This window comes from Polyodon spathula, unplaced genomic scaffold, assembly GCF_017654505.1.
Source record: "Polyodon spathula isolate WHYD16114869_AA unplaced genomic scaffold, ASM1765450v1 scaffolds_838, whole genome shotgun sequence".
In the NCBI taxonomy this organism is placed as follows: Eukaryota; Metazoa; Chordata; class Actinopteri; order Acipenseriformes; family Polyodontidae; genus Polyodon; species Polyodon spathula.
In genome coordinates, this window is record NW_024472325.1 from 90 (window position 1) to 25000 (window position 24911).

The window sequence follows — 24911 nt, forward strand, 5'->3', positions numbered from 1 at the left end:
ATGTGGTTGCATTTCCGTGTAATCAGTTCTTGTGCAATGCGGTTGCATTTCGGTGTAATCAGTTCTTGTGCAATGCGGTTGCATTTCGGTGTAATCAGTTCTTGTGCAATGCGGTTGCATTTCGGTGTAATCAGTTCTTGTGCAATGTGGTTGCATTTCGGTGTAATCAGTTCTTGTGCAATGCGGTTGCATTTCGGTGTAATCAGTTCTTGTGCAATGCGGTTGCATTTCGGTGTAATCAGTTCTTGTGCCATGCGGTTGCATTTCGGTGTAATCAGTTCTTGTGCAATGCGGTTGCATTTCGGTGTAATCAGTTCTTGTGCAATGCGGTTGCATTTCGGTGTAATCAGTTCTTGTGCAATGCGGTTGCATTTCCGTGTAATCAGTTCTTGTGCAATGCGATTGCATTTCTGTACCTTTCTCTGCTACCTCTTGAACGTCTTTTCTAATAAGCTGTAATGAAATATCACTCTGTGTTTTTCAGATATGTGGGGCATCCCTAAAAGCTGCAAAATGGCAGCCAAACAAAATACTTGTCTAGAGCTGCCAGCTCTTGGAAGACCTTTCCAGCTAGGAGGGCTTTACGACTGCCGCTCCGACGCCATTATTCCAGGTAACCATTGCTGCCTGACAGGTGGTGTGTTTGAATATTGCTGTTGTATATGATACGTGATGTGTGTGCGTGTGTGTGTTTGAATATTGCCATTGTATATGATGTGTATGTGTGTGTGTGTGTGTGTGTGTGTGTGTTTGACTATTGATATTGCCATTGTATATGATATGCTGAAAGGTAAGACTGGTGTCACATTGAATGCATTTCAGAACATTGCAGAAGCACATTTTTAGGGTAAAGAAAATGCACAGCATTTGTGTGTGATGTGTGTGTTTGAATATTGCCGTTGTATATGATATGTGATGTGTGCGTGTGTGTGTTTGAATATTGCTGTTGTATATGATATGTGCGTATGTGTGTGTGTGGGTGTGTTTGAATATTGCTGTTGTATAAATGTGATGTGTGCGCGCGCGCACGTGTGTGTATGTGTGTGTTTGAATATTGCCGTTGTATATGTGTGCGTGTGTGTGTGTGTGTGTGTGTGTGTGTGTTTGAATATTGCTGTTGTATAAATGTGTGTGTGTGTGTGTGTGTGTGTTTGAATATTGCCATTGTATATGATATTCTGACAGGTAAGACTGGTGTCACATTGAATGTCGTATCAGAACATTGCAGAAGTACATTTTTAAGTAGAGAAAATGCACAGCATTTGGTGTACCCCTGTTAGTTTTGCTTTGTAAAACAATTGTGTTTGTATATCAATATAGGGAAACCAAAATATTTAGTGGGAATCAAAGAGAGATCAGTTCAATTAGACTCCTATTAGCAATCAAAGCCCAACTCACCCATCATGCCAAGAAAATGGATCCATCTTGTAGCTCCACCTGGCAGGCTGAGGTTCCTTTGACAAAGTAATGAATGAAATAAGGATTAATAAATCCACCAGGTGGCTATAAGGAAGGCTGCAGACAGCCAGTGGGAGAGAGAAGACTGGCAGCAAGTTGTACATATTTAATGAGACACTCATGAGTCATACATTTTGGGACAAATTCAAAGGTTTTCATTCAGACATACAGTACTGTGCAAAAGTTTTAGGCAGGTGTGAAAAAATGCTGTAAAGTAAGAATGCTTTCAAAAATAGACATGTTAATAGTTTATATTCATCAATTAACTAAATGCAAAGTGAGTGAACAGAAGAAAAATCTACATCTTTGGTGTGACCACCCTTTGCCTTCAAAACAGCATCAATTCTTCTAGGTACACTTGCACAAAGTCAGGGATTTTGTAGGCATATAGTCAGGTGTATTATTAAACAATTATACCAAACAGGTGCTAATGATCATCAATTCAATACGTAGGTCGAAACACAATCATTAACTGAAACAGAAACAGCTGTGTAGGAGGAATAATTCTGGGTGAGGAACAGCCAAACTCAGCTAACAAGGTGAGGTTGCTGAAGACAATTTACTGTCAAAAGTCATAGACCATGGCAAGACTGAGCACAGCAACAAGACACAAGGTAGTTATACTGCATGAGCAAGGTTTCTCTCAGGCAGAAATTTCAAGGCAGACAGGGGTTTCCAGATGTGCTGTCCAAGCTCTTTTGAAGAAGTACAAAGAAACGGGCAACGTTGAGGACCGTAGACACAGTGGTCAGCCAAGGAAACTTACTGCAGCAGATGAAAGACATATCATGCTTACTTCCCTTCACAATCGTAAGAATTGGCAGAAAACAGTGGGACCCTGGTACACCCATCTACTGTCCGGAGAAGTCTGGTCAGAAGTGGCCTTCATGGAAGACTTGCGGCCAAAAAGCCATACCTCCGACGTGGAAACAAGGCCAAGCGACTCTACTATGCACAAAAACACAGGAACTGGGGTGCAGAAAAATGGCAGCAGGTGCTCTGGACTAATGAGTCAAAATTTTAAATATTTGGCTGTAGCGGAAGGCAGTTTGTTCGCCGAAGGGCTGGAGAGCGGTACACGAATGAGTGTCTGCAGGCAACAGTGAAGCATGGTGGAGGTTCCTTGCAAGTTTGGGGCTGCATTTCTGCAAATGGAGTTGGGGATTTGGTCAGAATTAATGGTCTCCTCAATGCTGAGAAGTACAGGCAGATACTTATCCATCATGCAGTACCATCAGGGAGGCATCTGATTGGCCCCAAATTTATTCTGCAGCATGACAATGACCCCAAACATACAGCGAAAGTCATTAAGAACTATCTTCAGCGTAAAGAAGAACAAGGAGTCCTGGAAGTGATGGTATGGCTCCCACAGAGCCCAGCAAAGTTCGGCAATATGAAGAAAGTTACTTGGAAGTTGGCTGTCCCTTTGTTGTCACTGCAGATGAACTTCGTCCTCAGTGTCCTCTGTGATGATGTACTTAGTGGATGACTCGATTGTAATAGGATGCTGCTAGAGTCACTTGGGTTTACTCTGCATGTCACTGCCCTACCCATACTTCAGACTTAGAGTTCTGTAATGAATATTAGGAGTTTGCTGATACTCATAATTACCTTTAAGAAATCTGAAGTTGTTAAGTATTAATTAAATGGCATAAAACGGGCTAATTACTCATTGAAAAACAAAGGGTTCCCTAACATACGAACATCAGAAAATGTGCAAACGAGGAGGGAATTCGACCCATTTAAACTCGTCCTGTTCCTAGTAGCTGATTGATCTCAGAACTCTGTCACATCATATATTATAGGATCCCAGTGATTCTGCCTCAACAACATGACTCGTTAAACCATTCATACGCCATCAATTTGTGTGAAACATGTCTCCTTCCTTCTGTCCTAAATCTGTCTCCATTGAATTCCCCGCTGTCCTGTGGTCCTGGTTCCTGTACTGTGGTTTAGATGAACTATGTTAACTCCTTTTTAACTCTCCAATTCATCAAGGCAGCCTAAACTAAAACCATTTATATTTTATAAGCCATATTTGTCTTACCTTTCTTTAAACTTGGTGATGTAAAATAATTGATATTTCTCTGGGCAAGATGTAATCTCTGGTTATACTGTAACCAGATCCACAGCGGTGGCACTTGAGTTAGGTCTAAGGGAGGGTCATGTGTATGTGATGAATCAGTTGCTTTTGCCAGTTTCACTACACAATTTTCATTGTCGGTTTACAGCATCGATACAGCAGTAAAAATGTCAAAGCCCTTGGTAAAAGAAAAATGATCTTCAATCAGCTGTTAAATCACTCTGTGCAGTTAATTGCCATTGATTGGCACTCAATTGTAAAGGTGAAGAAAAGGCAGCTCTTCTTTTTTTTTTTTTTTAAATCAACACACTAGTTTATTTATTTATTTAATACCTGCTGAGAAATGCTTGTGACAGGCTGGCGAGTGGATAGAGGCCCAGCGACAGACTGCAGTTATTAACAAATAAACACAAAATAAAAGGGCACAAGGGCCAAAACAAAGGTATTTAAACACAAATAACAAAACACCAAGCAAAACTTACAAAATAAAGGTTTCCAGGCTGGACCAGAAAATACTAAAAAAAAAAAAAAAAAAAGAAAACAGCAAACACAACCATCAGCTTGCTTCCTCAGCTCCCTCCTCTCCCTAATGGGAAACTGAGGCCTCCTTATATGTCAGGTGGCTGAGTGCTGATTGATCGTTAATTACTCCAACAAATCCCCAGCCACCTGAGCACAATAAACCCAGGCAGGTAGGGGAATTTTACCCCATCCCTGCCAATCTATACAGGGCAGAGGTCTGCTCTGCCACAATACCTCTTAAATAGAATTACTCTGAAAATACAGATTAAGGGATTATAGTGCTGACGCTTACAGTTGCAGTTAGACTTGTTCATTTAACTAAACCCTGAGAAACCAAACCGCAAGGTAGACTTGGCATTCTCTGAAAGGCTTGTCTACCAGCGGGAGTGTTTGCATTTGCTAAACTTGCATGTACATATTTTGCAGGGACCACGCTGTGGGATTCAGAAGCCTTGAAGGACAATGCTGATCTTCAGCCTCAGCCTGGTACCGATACCCAGCTGACCACAGCAGACTCCACTGAGGACAAAGCTGCAGCTTTAAGCATTGCACCGCCATTGAAGGCAAGCATTCTAAGTGGGCTCGTTGATTTAAAAGGATCAGCAGAATACTTGACTTGTAAAAGCAAATCTAGAGAATTTGTCAGAGTTACTCTGTTATATAGAACATCAGTGCAATTTGAGGAAGTGAACATGGCTAGCATGGGGCAGCACAGTATCTCCTACCCAGAAGTATTTGACAAAGGCACTGGAACACATGTCGTTACCGCAGTGCTGCATGGAGCTCAGGTGATTCTTGTGTTTGATTGCAAAGTCCTTCCGTCCGAGAACAAGGGCGACACCCGCAGAAAACTGGAGTTACTGATCAAAGCCAAACTGATAGATAAAGGAAACGGTGACCTAAAAGGGGAAGAAACATTCAATATTTCTGAAATCAACTGCACCTTTCATGGAGATTTTCCACTTCCAAGGAATCCTGTGACCTTTCAAGAAGCCATCGATATATATTCCACTCTGCCAAACTTAGTGGGTGTAAATGGAGAGAATTCTGTACCAGTGAAAGTGTGGCTTCACCCCTTGAGCGATATAGACGCCAGGGCTGCCCAGCTTGTTCATGAAATACGGGGAGATCTAATTGATTCTTTACAGGCTGTTCTGGAAGAGCTGGATGCATATGAAATGCTGTGCACTGACATGATGAAAGATGAAGTTACGCTGAAGTTCTCTGTGTTTAATAAAAAGATGCAGCAATTCAAAGAGCTCTGCTTAGAGTACAAATTGTGTTTCCAGAAACATTTCTCAAGAGTGATTCCATCAATCCGTAGAGGTGAAGCGACAGAAGACGTGATTGTGGACATCCTGAAAACCAGAGAACAGTCGCCTTTCAGCAAGAGTGCCCTGAAGGCATGGCTTGATGACAAAGAAAAAGAGATGGCAGTCGTACAATCTTACGCCAAAATGCTAAACAATCTGAAAATTATGTCGTCAGAAAAAAAGTTAATTGAAGAGGTTTTAGATCCAGGTGCAGAACTAGTTGTCTGTTTCATGTTTACCTCATTGCAAAATGAAGAAACCTATCTGTCAGACCTGTCAAACTACCTGCAGTCCCAAAACAATGAGAACCTACCAGGGCAGGTAGCCGCTCCCTATGATTATGAAAAGCAAGTGGGACAGCAGTGGTTCAAATTGCCAGCAGTTTCTAAAAGGATGCGGAGCCACGCCAGGCTTTTCTTGGAATTCTCAAAAGCCAATGCGGCTTCAGAGCACATTAAGTTCATTGTGGCTTCCAAAGAAGATACAAATTATGAAGGAGCATCAATTTACCTGTACGATGAAGGTTATTTGGAGAACACAAACTTTGAACCTCTGTCAAAGCCTGACCCTCCACAGATTGTTAACAATACACACACCAGTGTTACACTGAAGTTAATGCCACCTTGTCATGGTGCTGCTGAAGTAGAAAATTACAAGGTAGGGTATAGAGAAGCGGAAAAAGAAACCTGGACATTGGTTGATACTCCAGGCAAAGCTGATCCATTTACTGTGAACGGGTTACTTCCCAACACACAGTACCAATTCAGATATTCAGCAGTATGTAAAGCAGGAGTCAGTGCATCTAGTGAAATAAGTCTCAATGTGACCACGCTTCCCACAACCCAGTCTGACAGTTTAACAGGCTCCACAGAACCAGCCCCACCAAGCAAGAAAGAATGTGCTGTGGTCAGAGAAAGGACTGGACAAGGTCCATACTCTACGGAAAATATAGACACACCGCAAAACACCAACAGGAACAAATGGAACAAAGGCAAGGGAGCGAGATCAGAAACTAACCAGTACCAAGGTAATGTTCATACCCCACCACATGAAAGAGATCCCAAACACAGGAAAGAGAGATATGACACATCTCAAAGGGGAGGTTTAACTGACAGGAAGCCAAGAAGACTTGCTGAACATGTTCGTAATAAAATGAGCAGAAAGAGTAAGGTGAATACAAACACAAAACTTTCCTTGTTCAATATGAATCTGTGGGAAGAGAAGCTAGACAAGGATGGATACTGTAGAAGACATACATTTGGAAAAGCAAGCCAAAAACATAACAAGACAATTATGCTAATTGGAGCCACTGGGGCAGGTAAAACTACTCTCATCAACGGGATGATCAACTACATCCTGGGAGTGGAATGGGAGGATGACTTTCGATTTGTATTAATTGACGAAGGGAAGCAGAAATCCCAGGCTGAAAGTCAGACAGCAGCGATCACTGCTTACAAAATTAATCATATGAATGGATTTCAGGTCCCATATTCCCTTACTATTGTAGATACTCCAGGATTCGGAGACACGAGAGGAATAAAACACGACCAAAGAATCACTGAGTTGATCCGTGACTTTTTTTTTCAACCTGGAGGTATTGACCAGATTGATGCCGTCTGCTTCGTAACTCAGGCCTCGCTTGCTCGGCTAACCCACACACAGAAATATGTGTTTGACTCCGTTCTTTCCATATTTGGGAAAGATATTGCAGATAACATTGTCGTGCTGGTCACCTTTGCAGATGGACAGCAGCCACCAGTTCTTGAGGCTATCAAAGTATCCTGTATACCGTGTTCAAGAGATACAGCAGGAGACCCGATTTACTTCAAATTTAACAACTCTGCTCTATTCGTTAACAATACAGGACACAGTAAATCAGCTACTGAAGATTTTCAGAGCAATGAGTTTGACAAAATGTTCTGGAATATGGGCTCAGCTAGCTTTTCAAAATTCTTCAATTCCTTGGCAAGGCTGGAAACTAAGAGCTTAGTTCTAACACAAGAAGTTCTTAATGAGCGAAAGCAGCTGGAAGTGGTTTTGGAAGGTTTGCAACCCCAAATCAACGCTGGTCTGACAACACTCGATGAAATAAAAAAGACTGCGCTTGCTTTGGAACAGCATCAAGCTGAAATGGAGGCCAATAAGGACTTTGAGTATGAAATTGAAATAACAAAACCAGTCCAGGTGGAAAATAAAAAAGGCTATCTAACCAACTGCCAAAACTGTCACTTCACGTGTCATGATCATTGTATCTATGGAAATGACAAAGACAAGGATAAATGCTCTGCTATGGATGGTAAAGGCAACTGCAAAATCTGTCCGGGCAAATGTTTCTGGAATGTTCACTTTAACCAAAAATACAAATGGAGCTATGTCATCACAAAGGAAAAGAAAACATTCAGTGAGCTGAAAGAACGATTTGAGGCTGCACATGGAGAAGTAATGACCACAGAAAATATATTTCAAAATCTTAAAAATGAGTTTGCTGCAGTTCAGGAAATAGTGTACGGTCTTATTCAGGAATCACACCGATGCCTCGGCAGACTGGAAGAAATCGCTCTGAGGCCAAATCCGCTCTCCACCCCAGATTACATTGACCTAATGATAGAGTCAGAGAAGCAGGAAGCCAAGCCTGGCTTTCAGAATCGCATCCAGGTGTTGATGGAAGTCAGAAAGCGGGCAGAGATAGTGGAAAAGGTTTTCAAAGGAGATCTCCTGCCAGATGAGTGGCAGCAGTATTCAGTTCCACAGAAACCAAAAGGAAAAGGAATATTTGGTACAATTAAAGACTGGTTGTGTTCAGCTGTTGGTCATCCATTGAGTTCTCAGTCACAGCTGGGACATTCGGAGACAAACCAGGTCACCCACAGTGAGAGGGGTAATCCTCGTGGGGCATACAGAATGCACAGAGGAGGGGGGGATAGTGCCCGCGGGGCTTACAATGTGCACAGAGGAGGGGGGGATAGTGCCCGCGGGGCTTACAATATGCACAGAGGAGGGGGGGATAGTGCCCGCGGGGCTTACAATATGCACAGAGGTGGGTGGGATAGCCCTCGCGGTGGGAGCAATTACCAAGGTACAGAACGTGGAAGAGGAAGGGGCAGGGGCAGGAGCAGGGGTAGGGGTAGGGGCTTGTCATACCATAGTTAATTCAATCAATCAAACATGCATACTTCTTATGAAAGCACAAAGTGAATTATAATGGCGATCTTGGATGTCACTGTGTAGCACAGCAATGGTCTGAAAACAGCTTGTTTCTTCCTAGTTCTTCCGTTGTGCTGTTTTGTTATTTTAAGTTTAAACTTCATGCTTTTATTATCAATTAGTTTCTTTAATACTTTATTGTGTTTAGAGGTTGTTGGCTTTTGTAGGGTGTCTGGTATTCAGTATATGAGACTGATACCAGTCAATCAGTGTTAACATTGTTGAATGGTAGATTGTATAGAGTTGTTAAACACACTGATGTGGAAGTGTCAGAAGGGAGCATCGCATTGGCTCTGGCGCTCCCGTGGGTTAGAGAGGCTAAACCGGCAGAGACTGCTTCTCCTCATCGCACCACAGCAAACCCTGCTGGCCAGGCGCCCAGGGAGCTCAGAGCAGACCTGCAGGGCTGGCCTTTGTCGCTCACTGATCCGCTCTCGAGTTCCTGGGTGTAGAAGAGGAAGCTGGCTCGGTCGTGGGATCGGAGACCGTCCAGTGGACTTTCAGTTCTGCTGAGCTGTGTGGGGAATCGCTGTGGTAAGGGAAAACATTTTGGGACATTCTAAATTGGGGATAAAAGCCGGGTTAAAATAATTGGTCACACTAAATTGTCAAAAAAATAAAACTTGGAAAAATATTTGACATAAATTGTAAATATATGTATCTAACTTTATAAAGCCAATATTTGTGTCCATCAAAAAGTCCAATAACCTAACCTTAAGTGAATTGTGCTTGGACTGTTTTCCTGAATTTTATTTCCAAAATATCTGCTGGTTCTTTGTTATTTTTGTGATGATATTAGAAATTATACAATTTTCAATTGTATAGGATCTTTAAGATATAAGAATGAATCAACATAAAGCAGTGAGCTTGTGGAGTTTTTTAGCTACATTTATTTTCTTAAGGAAAAATGAATCAAAGAATAAAGTGCTGTGTTTTGGATACATATATAAAGTAGCCCCTCTGCTTGATGAGGAACAGCTGTCTGAAACCTCTTTGTATCAAGACTAGCTGTGCTGTACAATTATTCTTCCTTCACTATGCATGCTATAAGCTGCTGTAGAATGGGAGCTGAGTTTCGCCCCAGGTTGGGTCCGAGGAGCAATAGCTCTCGTGGGCTGTTACTCCAACCACTGGCCCATTTATACAATGGCAAGAATACAGGGAGCAATCTCATTGGATAACAAGTGTTCCAACTTGTGCAAATGTATTCCAACACAGCTTGGAACTTTAGAAACAATTCTGCCTGATTCACAACCAGTTTATTTTGGATGGGGCTAGTTGGGTGGGGGGGGGTCATTTTTATAAGCACAGTAACACACTCCAGGCTGTACAGATATGGCTCTAAATCTGCAGGCCCAGACTGTTTAATCAAACAACAATTGTGAATTCTTACAATTGTAACAACATTTGCTAGGGCTGGTACTGTACTGTTTAACTGTTTAAAAAATCACAGTGATAAATGAGACCTAACAACCCTTGCACCCTTGTATTGAGTCCTATCCACAAACCTTTAACTGAGAGAAGTAGCTTCAGATGTCATTCTATCTCCCCTTTATGTTCTTCACAATCCTTGTAGTGATTCAGTTTCTCCAATAGGGACAAGTTATTTCTATGCCAAAATCCATTTTATCTGTAGAATCCTAGTTGACAGAGAAATCCAAAGAAATCAGCCCTGCTTCTTCATGATATTGCTCTTGAGAAAGGGTGTGTTGCAGTACAGCACTGTGCTATCTGAACCCAAACGGCACCGTGCTATCTGAACCAAACAGCACCGTGCTATCTGAACCAAACGGCACCGTGCTATCTGAACCAAACGGCACCGTGCTCTCTGAACCAAACAGCGTTCTATCTCAAAGCAGATAAAAAGGTGCTGCATGGTTTAAAACACAATCTGAAACTCTAGAAGCATGGCACCAAATTCTCCTCGTAACTGCTGCCAAGGGCTGTGTTAACTTGTATAATCAAAGAGCAGCATATTGGTGCCTTGCACAGCCCAGCTGAGCTGTAGTGGGCATTGCTACAGTGAGGGACAGAAATAGGACATTCTCAACTGGGAAGAAAAATGGCAGTAAAATAATTGGGCACTCTGAATGACATAAGAAGCCACTTACACTTTAAGTATCAAAAGAAATAGAAACCGTACAGAGCTTCAAATACAACCCATTGAACGTGAACGTAATGTTAACCTTTGTGTTTTACACTGTGTATAAATATATGTTTCATTAGTTTATTCTATTGATAATGACCTGACCATTGTAACTCTGCAGTGCTTGCTATAGGGAATTTTCTTGTGAAAATAAAATTGAACAACATCATCCTGTCTGTGTGGTTCTCTAGCTTGTCCGCATGACCAGTAAAGATGTAAGAATTGCATGACAGTTAACCGCAGTGATCAATAAGAGCAATCTCTCTACCATTCACTTGTATTGCGATTTCAAAGCCTGTTCTTCACAGCACACAACACATCTTCACTAAACACATCACAAAGGCTCCCATTCACTGCAAAGCATAGCAACCTGTTGCCAAGTGACTCAAAGCCCGTGTCACATGACATGAAGGGTGATCACAACACTGACCCTCAAATACTATGCAGGCCTAGTTGTGAGGGAAATACTAAAAAAAAAAATCACTTTATTTACCAAATTGCTTTATCCATGCATTTTCCAATGATTAGCTGTAACAGTCTGTAAGTGTTTCAAACTTGACAGTATTAGGTATTAGGCAGTATTTATTGTATCTGTGAAAAACAGCAATACAGAGGTTAGGCTGTGCTACAGTGTCAGCAGAATGTAGTGTCATTGGAAACAATGCAATTAAAAGCATTTTAAATATAATATATATATATATATATATATATATATATATATATATATATATATATATATATATATATATATATACATATATATACACACTATTCATTTTTACCATTTATTATACTTGCAAACAAACAACTGCTCTAAAAACTGTATTATATAGGCTGTGTGGTCCAGTGGTTAAAAAAACAGGCTTGTAAGTAGGAGGTTGCTGGTTCAAATCCCAGCTCAGCCACTGGCTCACTATGTGGGTTTCATCTGTTATCTACTCTCTTTTCAGCATGAGGCAACATATTTTCATCCACACAACATCTTATGGTTTCATTAGCCAGGCACTGTGGGTAAGATCCACCCCTGGCACTGCTGTGCTGTGATGTCACCACACGCCTCATCCGTGGCTTGGACGAGGGTGGCTTGCTCGTAAGGGTGGCGGTTTCATGAAAAAAAGTCCTGTATAGGGTTGAGAAAAGGGGAATATGGTAACAGGAACATCATTCTGGATGCGCTGCAAACCACACTCGTGCTACCAATGCATGATGGAAATTGACATTGTCCCAGACTACAACAAATGAAACTCCAGCATTTGCATGTACAAGGTGATTATGCAGAACATCCAAAAGATTCAGCAGGTGGGCTGAATTGTATGGCCCTGGCACATCGAAGCAAGTGCTTCGATGCTTCTTGGTTTTAAGAGGCTCCTCAGGAGACAGGCTGAGTATGCTGGGAAGTCAATGCACCCTTTGTGATGTTTGTTTCTCTGAACTGTACTGTGTCATGTCACAGCAGGATCACAGGGTCTCCCAATAGACGTGAATAGAGAGAGATTACCCTAACGATTTTAGATCTGTGTGTCTGTCTTGCCGAAAGTGTCATTCTAGTTCTTAATATTAGAACATAAGAACATGTACGAAAAAACCAGAAGAGGTCATTCTTCCATCTCATCTCATCCGGTTCTGAGTAGCAGACTGAACTCAGAACTTTTTCAAGTCGGGCCTTAAAGGATCCCAGTGATTCTGCCTCAACAACATGACTAGGTAACCCATTCCATCCCCTCACCACTCTCTGTGTAAAGAAGAGTCTCCTTCAACAACATGACTAGGTAACCCATTCCATCCCCTCACCACTCTCTGTGTGAAGAAGAGTCTCCTTCAACAACATGACTAGGTAACCCATTCCATCCCCTCACCACTCTCTGTGAAGAGTCTCCTTCAACAACATGACTAGGTAACCCATTCCATCCCCTCACCACTCTCTGTGTGAAGAAGAGTCTCCTTCAACAACATGACTAGGTAACCCATTCCATCCCCTCACCACTCTGTGTGAAGAAGAGTCTCCTTCAACAACATGACTAGGTAACCCATTCCATCCCCTCACCACTCTCTGTGTGAAGAAGTGTCTCCTTCAACAACATGACTAGGTAACCCATTCCATCCCCTCACCACTCTCTGTGTGAAGAAGAGTCTCCTTCAGCAATATGACTAGGTAACCCATTCCATCCCCTCAGCACTCTCTGTGTGAAGAAGAGTCTCCTACTCTCTGTTCTAAGTCTCTCTCCACTTCATTCCCACTGTGTGCTCTGGTTCTGGTTTCTGTGCTGCTTTCAGCTGTCAGCCATGTCCCCCCTGATTCTTCAGTTATGTCCTCCTGATTCTTCAGCCATGCCCCCCTGATTCTTCAGCCATGTACCCCGATTCTTCTTTGTTCCAGGATAAACAGCTTCAGCTCTTCAACCAAACATGAAATGGCCCAGCATATAGAAAGTGCTATGTATTTATACTCAAGACAGATAGAAAGTGCTATGTATTTATCTCAAGATAGATCTAATAATAATCTAATAACGGCTCTAATAATTATTGTAGTCGACTGAAAAAACTGTTTTAGTGAGCGCCGATGGCAACAGGTGTCATTAATTAGTGTCGCCAGAGCTGTGCTTTATATGCTGCTGGGTAATAACAGTAGAATCCCAAACAATGGGAGGGCAACGTGTGATTGCTGTATAATTACTATCAGTGTGGGCTGACTGAATATCAATTCAACGTGTGATTGCTGTATAATTACTATCAGTGTGGGCTGACTGAATATCAATTCAACGTGTGATTGCTGTATAATTGCTATCAGTGTGGGCTGACAATATCAATTCATGCAGAGCTGCACATTGTTTCCGCAGTGTCCAGTGTCCCTGGTTTCTGTGATCTGGTGTGTTGCTTGCCACAGTGAACTGCACACCTCTATGGTCATTAGGTGCTGGAGTTTCTTTCTGGCTCAAGTTCAGTTACACAAGCACACACTACATTGAGACACTGAGTTACACGATTACACACTACATTGAGACACTGAGTTACATAAGCACACAATACATTGAGACACTGAGTTACACAATTACACATTACATTGAGACACTGAGTTACACAATTACACACTGCATTGAGACACTGAATTACACAAGCACACTATCATGCCATTACAAAGCTACTGAGATCTTGCTGAATATTTCCACACAATTATATATAGCTGGTGTGGGGTCGCAGAGTGTCTCCCCTGGTAAAGGCACAGCCGCATGGTGTGCAGGGTGAGTCACACAGTCAGGGGAGCGCAGGGGTCCCCGAGGGTCTCCCCTGGTAAAGGCACGGCCGCGTGGTGTGCAGGGTGAGTCACACAGTCAGGGGAGCGCAGGGGTCCCCGAGGGTCTCCCCTGGTAAAGGCATGGCCGTGTGGTGTGCAGGGTGAGTCACACAGTCAGGGGAGCGCAGGGGTCCCCGAGGGTCTCCCCTGGTAAAGGCACGGCCGCGTGGTGTGCAGGGGGAGTCACACAGTCAGGGGAGCGCAGGGGTCCCCGAGGGTCTCCCCTGGTAAAGGCACGGCCGCGTGGTGTGCAGGGGGAGTCACACAGTCAGGGGAGCGCAGGGGTCCCAGATAGTCTCCCCTGGTAAAGGCACGGCCACGTGGTGTGCAGGGTGAGTCACACAGTCAGGGGAGCGCAGGTTACTGGCTGTGTAAAGTCACCAGTGTTCCCTAAGGATTCCACAGGGAGCATTGACCCTGGCGCTAGGTTAGGGAGGCCAAACCACAGGGACTGTTTCTCCTCATTGCACTGCAGTGGGCCCTACTGGCCAGGCACTGGGTTCAAGCAAACACACCCACTGTGGAGCTCCAGGGTGTAAACTGGGGATTGGCTTGCGGTTAGAGGACGCCCTCTGGCTTCTCCTTAGAGGTGCGGAGATGTAATTAGACATTCTAAAATAATTGGGGCTAATCACATGACCACCTACATTTGCATTTGTGGCAGGCTAGATTTTCTTATTTTGCATTGTGCAATTTTTTGGTCAGTCGGTATATTAAAAGTATAGATTGAAGCTCATTAAGTGTAGAGAATAAATCGCTATGGGTTTGTTTTTCCCATACAATTTTTACTGGTTTTCTCAAGAATGTATTGCATTCCAGCTCTTTAAATTGTGCAGAGTCACTCTGAGTCTGGGGCAACAGGTAGGGGTCGAGTGCAAATTACCACACACTCACAGAACAGTAGATTAGCTTTCCCTTGGAGTTCATAGTAAATACATTTTTCATTCGAAAATTGAAGGTTAAAGTTTTTACGACCCTAAAGTCATGATGCTAATTATAAAATTAGCATGGTTTCCTTCTAGAAAAAGTGAAGAAACTGACCAACGTTTCAACGAGAATTCTTTCTCAACAAAGACAACATTTGCCACTGAACTAAGTCGGTTTAGTGTTTCAAAATGTTAGCACTATTTAGTTTAGAGTTTAATAGCATGATTTTAGCAAATGTGTTATTTGTGTTGCTAACGCCGATCTATAAATGAAACTGCTGAAAAGCTGTTTTGTGAATTAACAAACAAACAAAAAAAAGAATCTTAATTTAACAAAAAAGAGTTTTCACTAAGCTGTGTGTCACGGGGGTTACTAGTTTTGAGACGAGCCCTAGCATGTGTTCATCTCAAAACCTCGCCGTTACTAAGACAGAAGTCTCCTTTGAGAGGCACGGTTTAGCTTTCACAATTACACTCTCTGGCTGGCAAACAGAGAGTATCTGAATCTGCCAGTACGGAAAGGAAAGGTGCGGCTCCTGCACTACACTCGACCTGCAATGGCTGAATCAGGTAGGTGCTGCTCTCTCTTGTTGAACAATAGCGTTGTATTATTACAACCTTTCTCAACCTGAATTGCAGAGTTCGTAAAAGCGGTGAATGTTTGCTTGAATGTCTCGGCACAGATAAGGTGATCTCCTATACTGACCTGCAGGCTCTGCTTCAGAACGGCACCCCGGACCTCACTGTGATTGACGTGCGCACTCCAGAAGAAGTGGCGAAGGGGAAGATCCCGGGATCGATCAACATTCCAGGTTCCCCTCGTCATTCTCTCCAGTGCAAACCAGCAGCCGTGTGCAGAACTAACCAGAAGGGTTGCTTTAGGGTTAGGAGGCACAGCTGCGGAGAAGTGCTGCGAGCAATGCACAGGCAGTTCGAGGAGCAACTCTGTGCTGTTTAAAAACATGCATGGAAATATAGAGATGGCTGGGCATGCTCCTTTGTGACCTTTGTTAGGGGCTGGCGGGGTATCGTATTCGTTTATTGAGTTCAGGAAGAATTAAGCCCTGTTCACACTTGCATCGGTACGAGACTAGTACACTGTTTCGGTATACAAAACCACTTTCTGTCCTAACTCACTTTGCTTTACCGGTACAGCGCCGATACAGTTGCGATATACCTGCCCACATTCATGCATGCTTAAATCGGCCGTGTTCGGGTTCTGGACTCGTTTCCATGACGATCGCGGTCTCACCAGTTAGAAGTGGACCCGCTGGTGTGTAATGCAGCATGTTTTCCCGTCCTGTCCACGCACGGTATTTTGTTTTGCTGTTCAGTCATTATTAAGAGTCGAGCAGAACAACAAAAACGCGAAAGCAATTAGCCGTCTTTAAAAGCGTGGTGTTGCGAAGACGACGGGCTTGCGTCACGGCTTTGGGAGTTGTTGTTTTTTTTTTTTTTTCATATTCCCCTCACAAGGGATTTTATTTTAGAGCCACACTCATTTTGTGCAGATCATTTGGTCTCTTATTTTGGCATTTTTTGATGTAGCCATAGGTACTGCTCACCGTAAAACGTAAAGCTGTTTAAAGTATTGTAGCGATCTCTTGTTAAGCCCTGTTCCCCCTTGTATCGGTACGATACTAGTACACTTTGTTTCGGTATACAAAACCACTTTCTGTCCACTTTTCTCAGTTTGCAAGCTATTACACAACACAGGCAAGCGCATCACACACAGGCGGAGGGTGGGATAGTAAATTAGGGGTCATGTGTGTGTATATATATACATTATCAGTGTGGTTGATAACTCGTCTGTGTGTCTAATCTGATGCAATCCCCCTTGCCCTGCAGTGGACACTGTGCAGAGCGCTCTGTCCTTGGACCCCGCCTCGTTCAGTGCTAAGTACGGAGTGGAGAAGCCCGCTAAGGATGCGCCACACCTTGTCTTCCACTGTCAGATGGGTCGCCGTGGACACATTGCCACAGAAACTGCCCTGTCGCTAGGATACAGCAGGTAGCATCTAGAAAACACAACGTACTGTCAATTCTCCAATCTAGTATTAGTCAAACTGTTATTCTTACAGCGTTTTTGTAGCATTACTACAGCAGCTTTGCTTTACAATGCTTACCTGTGCTTCCCATGCTTAGATAAAGGGGCATTCAGGACAGAAAATAGAGGCACGTTTTTACACAGAGAATTGTGAGGGTCTGGAATCAACTCCCCAGTAATGTTGTTGAAGCTGACACCCTGGGATCCTTCAAGAAGCTGCTTGATGAGATTCTGGGATCAATAAGCTACTAACAACCAAACGAGCAAGATGGGCCGAATGGCCTCCTCTCGTTTGTAAACTTAATGGTGTGAATAAAGGCCTGTGCCGGGGTACCCTATCAAGAGGACTATAAATTCTTGTGATTTTTAAACAATTTTTTTTCTTTTCTCCTCAGAGCTTGTAACTACGCCAGCGGGTTTAAAGAATGGGCAGAAAAAGCATCAAAATGAAGAACTAAAAAAAAAAAAAAAAAAAAAAAAACACGAACACAGTCACCTGTTAATAATAAAATAAACACGTTCTTTTGAAAACTGTCTCAAGTGGTCATTTTTATACGATCTCTGTCTCCCTCTAGTGGCTAACATAATGGTCACGTCACAAACATTTGATAAAATCCTTTTTGATGAAAACCCCCGGAAAGTGGCGACAGTCACGCGTCTGTTTTTACAGCACGCATGAAGCATTCATGCAGCTGGTATAACATTACGTTATTGAAAGTCTCACCCGAGCTCTGTATAGCCCTATGGCTTATCCGGGTGCCCTGCTGTGTGTTCAAGTCAAGGAGTGAAGGGCAGCGAGAGATCAGTGTTCATCCTGTTACCGGATTGTCAAAGCAACATAACCAGTCGTGCAAGCATGTGACGAGTCGCAGGGTTTTGATGGCAGCAGGCAACAGATGCTGAATCAGATGTTATATTAGACTAGTGCAGAGTTGTCTGTTATCAGAAGGCACAGTAATCTGACAGACTGTAACACAGAACACATATTCCTGTTTTGTCGTGGAACTCAAATACAATACAGCGAAATCGCGAATGCATTTCTCAGTTTGCAACCTATTACACAACACAACATATTGCAATAATTAAAAAAACAAAGCATGTTGACACATACAATGCCTTATTTGCCGCGTTTCAATGCTAGCCACCTATTTATAGCTAAACCTATTTGTTTAACATGATTTTATACTTAATTAACAGTAAACGTTGTTTTAACAGATCTATTTTTCTAGGCACTGCTTAACCAAGTCTCATGAACCAGTACGGACTGCTGTCAACCACCAGCGTGCACTCGGGGAATTACAATAGAAACAAATCTGAAGTCAATTGGCCACAGTGACGGAGTTACCCAGCTGTGTATATTTGTGTAAAATGCATTTTTCTCTCGCTGACACGCCCACCGGCAGAATTGAAACCTGCAGCTACAGGAAAGGGCTGCAGCTTTCTAGAGTCGAGGCGTGACACACGGCAAGACAGCGATCGGACTTTACCACGCCATTAAAGTTAGAAAGGTAAGGCTTTTTATACAAATACACGCGTTCATTTTTAAAAAACATTAATCATATTCTTCAACTCGAAACACGGATATGTATGATACTTCCAGCACGACAAGGAATGTGCTTTCAAATTTTATATATATATATATATATATATATATATATATATATATATATATATATATATATATATATATATATATTGCATGCACACACACTGAAGACGTAAGCACTGCGTTGCAATTTGTATGACCTGTTTCAAACAGTAAGCTAGTAGGTATGCAGCGCGGTAAATCATAAATTCGCAGAATGTCGTTTTACTTTTCTTTCACTTTTGTGTTGCTTATTGTTGCGCCATTCAATATGTGTCAGTATTTTTGTCTGTGTAAAGCTCTTTGGGCCATGTATAAAAATAAGGACTTATTGAATGAATGTGTACAGTCACAGTATGACTCCGTCAGAATGTGCTAAACTCTGACAGTTATAGGTGTCACAATTTGCCTCCCCGTCAGAAAGTGCTGCCCAGGCTTTTTACAATGGCGGGGGTGGTAATACATTCTGATGGGTCCTACTGTGGTGTCAGAAACTGCTATCCTTACTCTTGTTTATGCAATGAAATTTTTTTTAATAAATTACATGTTTTCATAAGAACATACATTCAAGAATGAGAAAAGGCCATTCGGCCCACCTGTGCTCGCTCGCTTTAATGCAAAAAACTCAGAGAGGAAAAACAAACAAAAAAAGCCTGAACCAGGTTAGTAGTGGAAGTGAAACCTCTGGGAATCCGTGGCTAAACAGACCACCTTCCACTAGGCAGCTGGCTAAGATCTTATGTTCACAGTGAGGGTTATACAGTATTGTTCATGACAGCATCCAGTCTATTCTTGAAGGATCCGATAGTCTCTGCTTCACGGCTGTCCGACAGCCTGTTCCAGTGGTTCACCGCCCTTTCTGTGAAAAAGCTCCTTCTCCCTTTGGTTCTGAATATGCCCTTCTTCAGCTTCCACCTGTGGCCCCTGGTTCTGTTCTCTGTGAAAATAATTCTCAGCGGTTCCTTTGTTACTCCCTTGGCAATTTGAAATGCCTCTATTAAGTCTCCTCTGGCTCTCCTTCTTTCTAGGCTCTACAGATTGTATTGCATCATTATAAGCTAACTTCTCTTGATTTGAATTCAAATGTCTTGGCTGTAACCTAACTAGGGCTGCAATGAAGTGTACATTTTGACCTTCGAAGGTTTGGAAGTATGCAATGCAACACAGCGACACATTAACAAGAGCAGTGATCCTGTCTCTACTCCCTTTATATAGAATAAAATCCAATGTGGAGTCTCGATATTTATTAGAAATAAATACCAAATCTGAGCCTGAAGAGTTTGTGTAAAAGTGTGTTTAAACTTCCATTTCCAGCCCATTAGCACTGGGCTCCTCTTTAAAGGTGTCTTGGCATTGTTATGGGGCAATTCAAAAGGTAAATTGCTGTAGGGAAGCTGCGATTGTGCAATGGTCTAATTAGATCCCAGCTGGGTTGCTGTGTTTAATAAAGATAGTCCTGCACTTGAGAAGGGCAGCCAGGCTGATCCCAACACTTAAAGGCATGAGCGAGGAGGACAGATTCAAAGATTTCAATCTCTTCAGCTAATTTATCGCAAGGGTCTTAAAGGATCCAGAGGTTCAGCATGAATACCATGACTAGGTAACCCATTCCACGGCCTCACCCTGCTGTGTGAAGAAGCAACGCTTTCCCTCTGTGCCAAGTGCTTCCTCTGGTCCTGGTTTCTGAGTGGTGAGGGGGTGGAATGGATCACACAGAGAGTGGTGAGGGGGTGGAATGGATCACACAGAGAGTGGTGAGGGGGTGGAATGGATCACACAGAGAGTGGTGAGGGGGTGGAATGGATCACACAGAGAGTGGTGAGGGGGTGGAATGGATCACACAGAGAGTGGTGAGGGGGTGGAATGGATCACACAGAGAGTGGTGAGGGGGTGGAATGGATCACACAGAGAGTGGTGAGGGGGTGGAATGGATCACACAGAGAGTGGTGAGGGGGTGGAATGGATCACACAGAGAGGGGTGAGGGGGTGGAATGGATCACACAGAGAGTGGTGAGGGGGTGGAATGGATCACACAGAGAGTGGTGAGGGGGTGGAATGGATCACACAGAGAGTGGTGAGGGGGTGGAATGGATCACACAGAGAGTGGTGAGGGGGTGGAATGGATCACACAGAGAGTGGTGAGGGGGTGGAATGGATCACACAGAGAGTGGTGAGGGGGTGGAATGGATCACACAGAGAGTGGTGAGGGGGTGGAATGGATCACACAGAGAGTGGTGAGGGGGTGGAATGGATCACACAGAGAGAGGTGAGGGGGTGGAATGGATCACACAGAGAGTGGTGAGGGGGTGGAATGGATCACACAGAGAGTGGTGAGGGGGTGGAATGGATCACACAGAGAGTGGTGAGGGGGTGGAATGGATCACACAGAGAGTGGTGAGGGGGTGGAATGGATCACACAGAGAGTGGTGAGGGGGTGGAATGGATCACACAGAGAGTGGTGAGGGGGTGGAATGGATCACACAGAGAGTGGTGAGGGGGTGGAATGGATCACACAGAGAGTGGTGAGGGGGTGGAATGGATCACACAGAGAGTGGTGAGGGGGTGGAATGGATCACACAGAGAGTGGTGAGGGGGTGGAATGGATCACACAGAGAGTGGTGAGGGGGTGGAATGGATCACACAGAGAGTGGTGAGGGGGTGGAATGGATCACACAGAGAGTGGTGAGGGGGTGGAATGGATCACACAGAGAGTGGTGAGGGGGTGGAATGGGTCACACAGAGTGGTGAGGAGGTGGAATGGATCACACAGAGAGTGGTGAGAGGGTGGAATGGGTCACACAGAGTGGTGAGGGGGGAATGGGCTACCTAGCCATGTTGTTGATTCTGAATCAACTGAAGCCATGTTGTTGATACCTCTCATTGGTAAATCTGCTGATGTTGGTAGGAAATATTTTGAGAGCGGGGCCCACACCTCCCTGTGAAGTGTTTAATCAGGAAGCAGTGGCTTTAGAGCCGGTGTCATTGATTAGGGTCATTTCGGTTGTTGTTAATGTAGGGCGAGGTCTGGTTTGTTTTTCTGATTGGAATTTGACAGCGTGATACTAGCAGTTGTTCTTTTCTGTTTCAGCAGTCTCTCCCTCTCCACCTGGATGGCAGGGGTGTTGCGAGCGCTTCTTAGCGCCTCAGAGAAGGCTGCAAACATTGCTCGAGTATGCAGACAGGAGGGGGCGCTGTTCCAGCTGCTCATCCAAGAGAAGACAGGAGCAGACAAGAACAAAAAGTTCACCCAGGACTTCAAAACCTTGGCTGACGTCATCATACAGGAGGTAGTGAGACACGATGTTGGCAAGCAGGTCTGTTTGGTGATTTATAATTTCAACAAGTATGTCTTGAGTGGAAGAGTGAGTTCACAGCTTCAGGTGTGGCATATAGACACGTCCTGGTTTCCATGTTTTCCAGGCGTATGCAAACATTTGCAAATGTGTGCTCACCCTCATAAACCCCCAGGATCTGATCCTCTCAATAACTAAATAATGTTAATACCAGGTTTCAGCACAATCAGATAAGCAGTTTGTAAAATATATGCAAAGTAAAGTTTCACATAGCTGTGTGTACAGGTCCAGTCTCCAGCGATTTCAGAGCTGTGCGTACAGGTCCAGTCTCCAGGGATTTCAGCGCTGTGCGTACAGGTCCAATCTCCAGGGATTTCAGAGCTGTGCGTACAGGTCCAATCTCCAGGGATTTCAGAGCTGTGCGTACAGGTCCAATCTCCAGGGATTTCAGAGCTGTGCGTACAGGTCCAGTCTCCTGGGATTTCAGAGCTGTGCGTACAGGTCCAGTCTCCTGGGATTTCAGAGCTGTGCGTACAGGTCCAGTCTCCTGGGATTTCAGAGCTGTGCGTACAGGTCCAGTCTCCTGGGATTTCAGCTGTGCGTACACGTCCAGTCTCCTGGGATTTCCCAGCTGTGTGTACACGTCCAGTCTCCTGGGATTTCCCAGCTGTGTGTACACGTCCAGTCTCCTGGGATTTCACAGCTGTGTGTACACGTCCAGTCTCCTGGGATTTCAGAGCTGTGTGGACAGGTCCAGATTCCTGGGATTTCAGAGCTGTGTGGACAGGTCCAGTCTCCTGGGATTTCCGAGCTGTGTGGACAGGTCCAGTCTCCTGGTAGATAAATTACAGAGGGGACGATTTTTTTTTTAATTTAAAATATTAACAACCGTGTCTGTTTTCAGTTCCCAGAACTCCTGCATGCCATCCATGGAGAGGAGTCCAATACGTTTGAGAACAGACTGGGTGAGTCTTCCTTCTCCTCTTGGCTCGTGTTTCCATGTGGTTAACCCTTTCCTCTCTCCCCTCTCCCTGTCTGGTCTCTCGGGAGGGTGTGTGAAGGTGGTTAACCCCTTCCTTTCTCCCCTCTCCCTGTTTGGTCCTTCTTCACTTGACTCTTGGCTTGTGTTTTCATATGGTTAACCCTTTCCTCACTCCCCTCTTCCTGTCTGTTCTTTCTCCTCATGGCTCGTGTAGTGTTTCCATGCGGTTGACCCTTTCCTCACCCCTCTCACTGTCTGGTCTCCAGGAGGGCGTGTGGAGGTGCAGGTTTGCTCCGTGGAGACGGACACAGCTGCTCTGCTGTGCTCGGTTCTGGATGGAAATGAGGAGGCTGCAGGGCTGCTGGCACAGACTATTCACCAGGAGATTGAGCTCCGAGACCCGGCTGCAGAGAGGCTCGAGCTGGCCATTCCTACCAGCAGCATGGGCATCTGGATCGACCCGATTGGTACGGGCACACTCGCACAGCACACAGAATCAGCAGACTCCCAGCACACACAAAACACACTGCACACTCACCAGGAGAACAAACAGGGTATACTGCTGTAGAACGACGACTCATGGGAAAACAGAGAGTCAGTGGCTGAGCTGGGATTTGAACCCTGGACCGCCTGGTTACAAGCCCCTTTCTTTAACCAGCGGACCACACAGCCTCCACACAGAGCATGACTGAGAAGCAGACACTTGTACAAACAGAGTGGTGAGGGTGTGGACTGGGTACCTAATCCTGTTGATGCTGAATCGCTGGGATCCTTTAAGACCCGTCTTGACAAAGTTCTGAGAGCAATCAGCTGCTAGGAACCGGGTGAGCTTAGCTGGCCGACTGGCCTCTCATTCCTAAATGTTCTTTTATGTAAAAAGATTTTTAGCTAGCTTATGAAGCAACTCGAGTGCTATTGTGGTAACAAAAGCACAGGCAGCTCTATAGAAACACAGTAGAAGCAAGTTGCTGGTGTCTCTCGATAGCTAGATTTTCTGGTTTAGCCAGAGATACCCGTTCTTGAGGTTGTGGTATAAACCCTGGAGATGGCATTGTCTCTGGTGTGTTTGCCTGGTTGCTAAGCAGACAGGCCCTCCCCACTCTTAGTAGAGGCCCCAGGCACAAAACTCCACACACTTCACTGGGATCGCTGACAAAAGCAAACAGAGAACTGTCTTTAGTGTAAAAGACCCCACAATGCACTGTAATAAATCCCTCACCATTTAAAGTACATGTTTGACTGGAGTTCATCATTAGAACATCCACGAACCCTGAGTATCATACAGCACGTTTCACCACTTCCACTTTATAAGTGGTTGCTAACCAGCTGAGCTGAGCTCTGATTGGGTGGGGCGGAGATACTGGTATCCACCAATAGGAAAGCACCAGGCATGACTGACACCCATTTCATTCGATTTTCCATCGCTTGAATATCTCCACCCTGACAGTATTTGTTCAGCTGCTGATCAGAAGTAAATAATACATTGAGAGTGTTTGCATTGAGGAGCAAAGCCCCTGCAGCCCAATGCACAATGAACATGAGGTTTCAATATATAATAATGACTCTAAAGGCAAGTGATTTATTACAGTATTTTGTGAGCCCCTGAAAAGTAAATGTTGCAAAGGAGCAAGCCCTGTTCTAAGAAATGACGCTGTTCTGTCTCTACAGACTCCACCAACCAGTACATTAAGGGGCGAGGGGATGTAGACCCAGAGAAGGGGCTGTACCCGTCAGGCCTGCAGTCAGCGCTGGTGCTGATCGGGGTGTACGATCGGGCGAGTGGGGAGCCCATCATGGGGGTGATCAACCAGCCCTTCAATCAGTGTGACCCCGGATCACTCAGGTACAGTGGCACGCCGTCCCCTACAAACTGCACAGTGTGCAGCGAGCATTGAGTTGAAGAAATGGGATTCATTGTGATTCTCTCTCTAGCGACTTTTGCACGTTTGAGGCCAGTGTTGCTAATGGTAGTGCAAAATGGGGAAGATTTATGGAATTGTTTTGTAAGCTACAATCACTAATATGACGAGGTAGCGCAGAGTTGTAAACAGGACATCGCG

At 44.2% G+C, this 24911-nt stretch overlaps 3 protein-coding genes across 6 annotated transcripts; all 3 read left to right on the plus strand.

Moving 5' to 3' along the window:
- Positions 1–487: 487 nt before the first annotated feature.
- Positions 488–8987, plus strand: LOC121309073. The gene is made up of 2 exons (XM_041241944.1): positions 488–613; positions 4490–8987. Exons 1-2 carry the CDS (start codon positions 514–516, stop codon positions 8524–8526), a joined length of 4137 nt encoding a protein of 1378 aa, XP_041097878.1. The 5' UTR covers positions 488–513; the 3' UTR covers positions 8527–8987.
- A 6361-nt stretch (positions 8988–15348) lies between these two features.
- Positions 15349–17446, plus strand: si:dkey-34l15.1 (thiosulfate:glutathione sulfurtransferase). The gene is made up of 4 exons (XM_041241949.1): positions 15349–15514; positions 15628–15756; positions 16793–16955; positions 17387–17446. The coding sequence occupies exons 1-4, from the start codon at positions 15502–15504 to the stop codon at positions 17439–17441; spliced, it is 360 nt and encodes a 119-aa protein (XP_041097883.1). The 5' UTR covers positions 15349–15501; the 3' UTR covers positions 17442–17446.
- An 86-nt stretch (positions 17447–17532) lies between these two features.
- Positions 17533–24849, plus strand: LOC121309074 (inositol polyphosphate 1-phosphatase-like). 4 transcript variants are annotated; one of them, XM_041241948.1, is made up of 5 exons: positions 17533–18499; positions 21668–21863; positions 22774–22834; positions 23118–23318; positions 24520–24849. In XM_041241948.1, the coding sequence occupies exons 2-5, from the start codon at positions 21687–21689 to the stop codon at positions 24744–24746; spliced, it is 666 nt and encodes a 221-aa protein (XP_041097882.1). In that variant the 5' UTR covers positions 17533–18499; positions 21668–21686; the 3' UTR covers positions 24747–24849. The 4 variants fall into 4 exon arrangements, with proteins under 4 accessions (XP_041097882.1, XP_041097880.1, XP_041097879.1 ...); XM_041241946.1 differs by having other exon boundaries at positions 21665–21890; positions 24520–24848; XM_041241945.1 differs by having other exon boundaries at positions 21668–21890; positions 24520–24848.
- Positions 24850–24911: the final 62 nt, after the last annotated feature.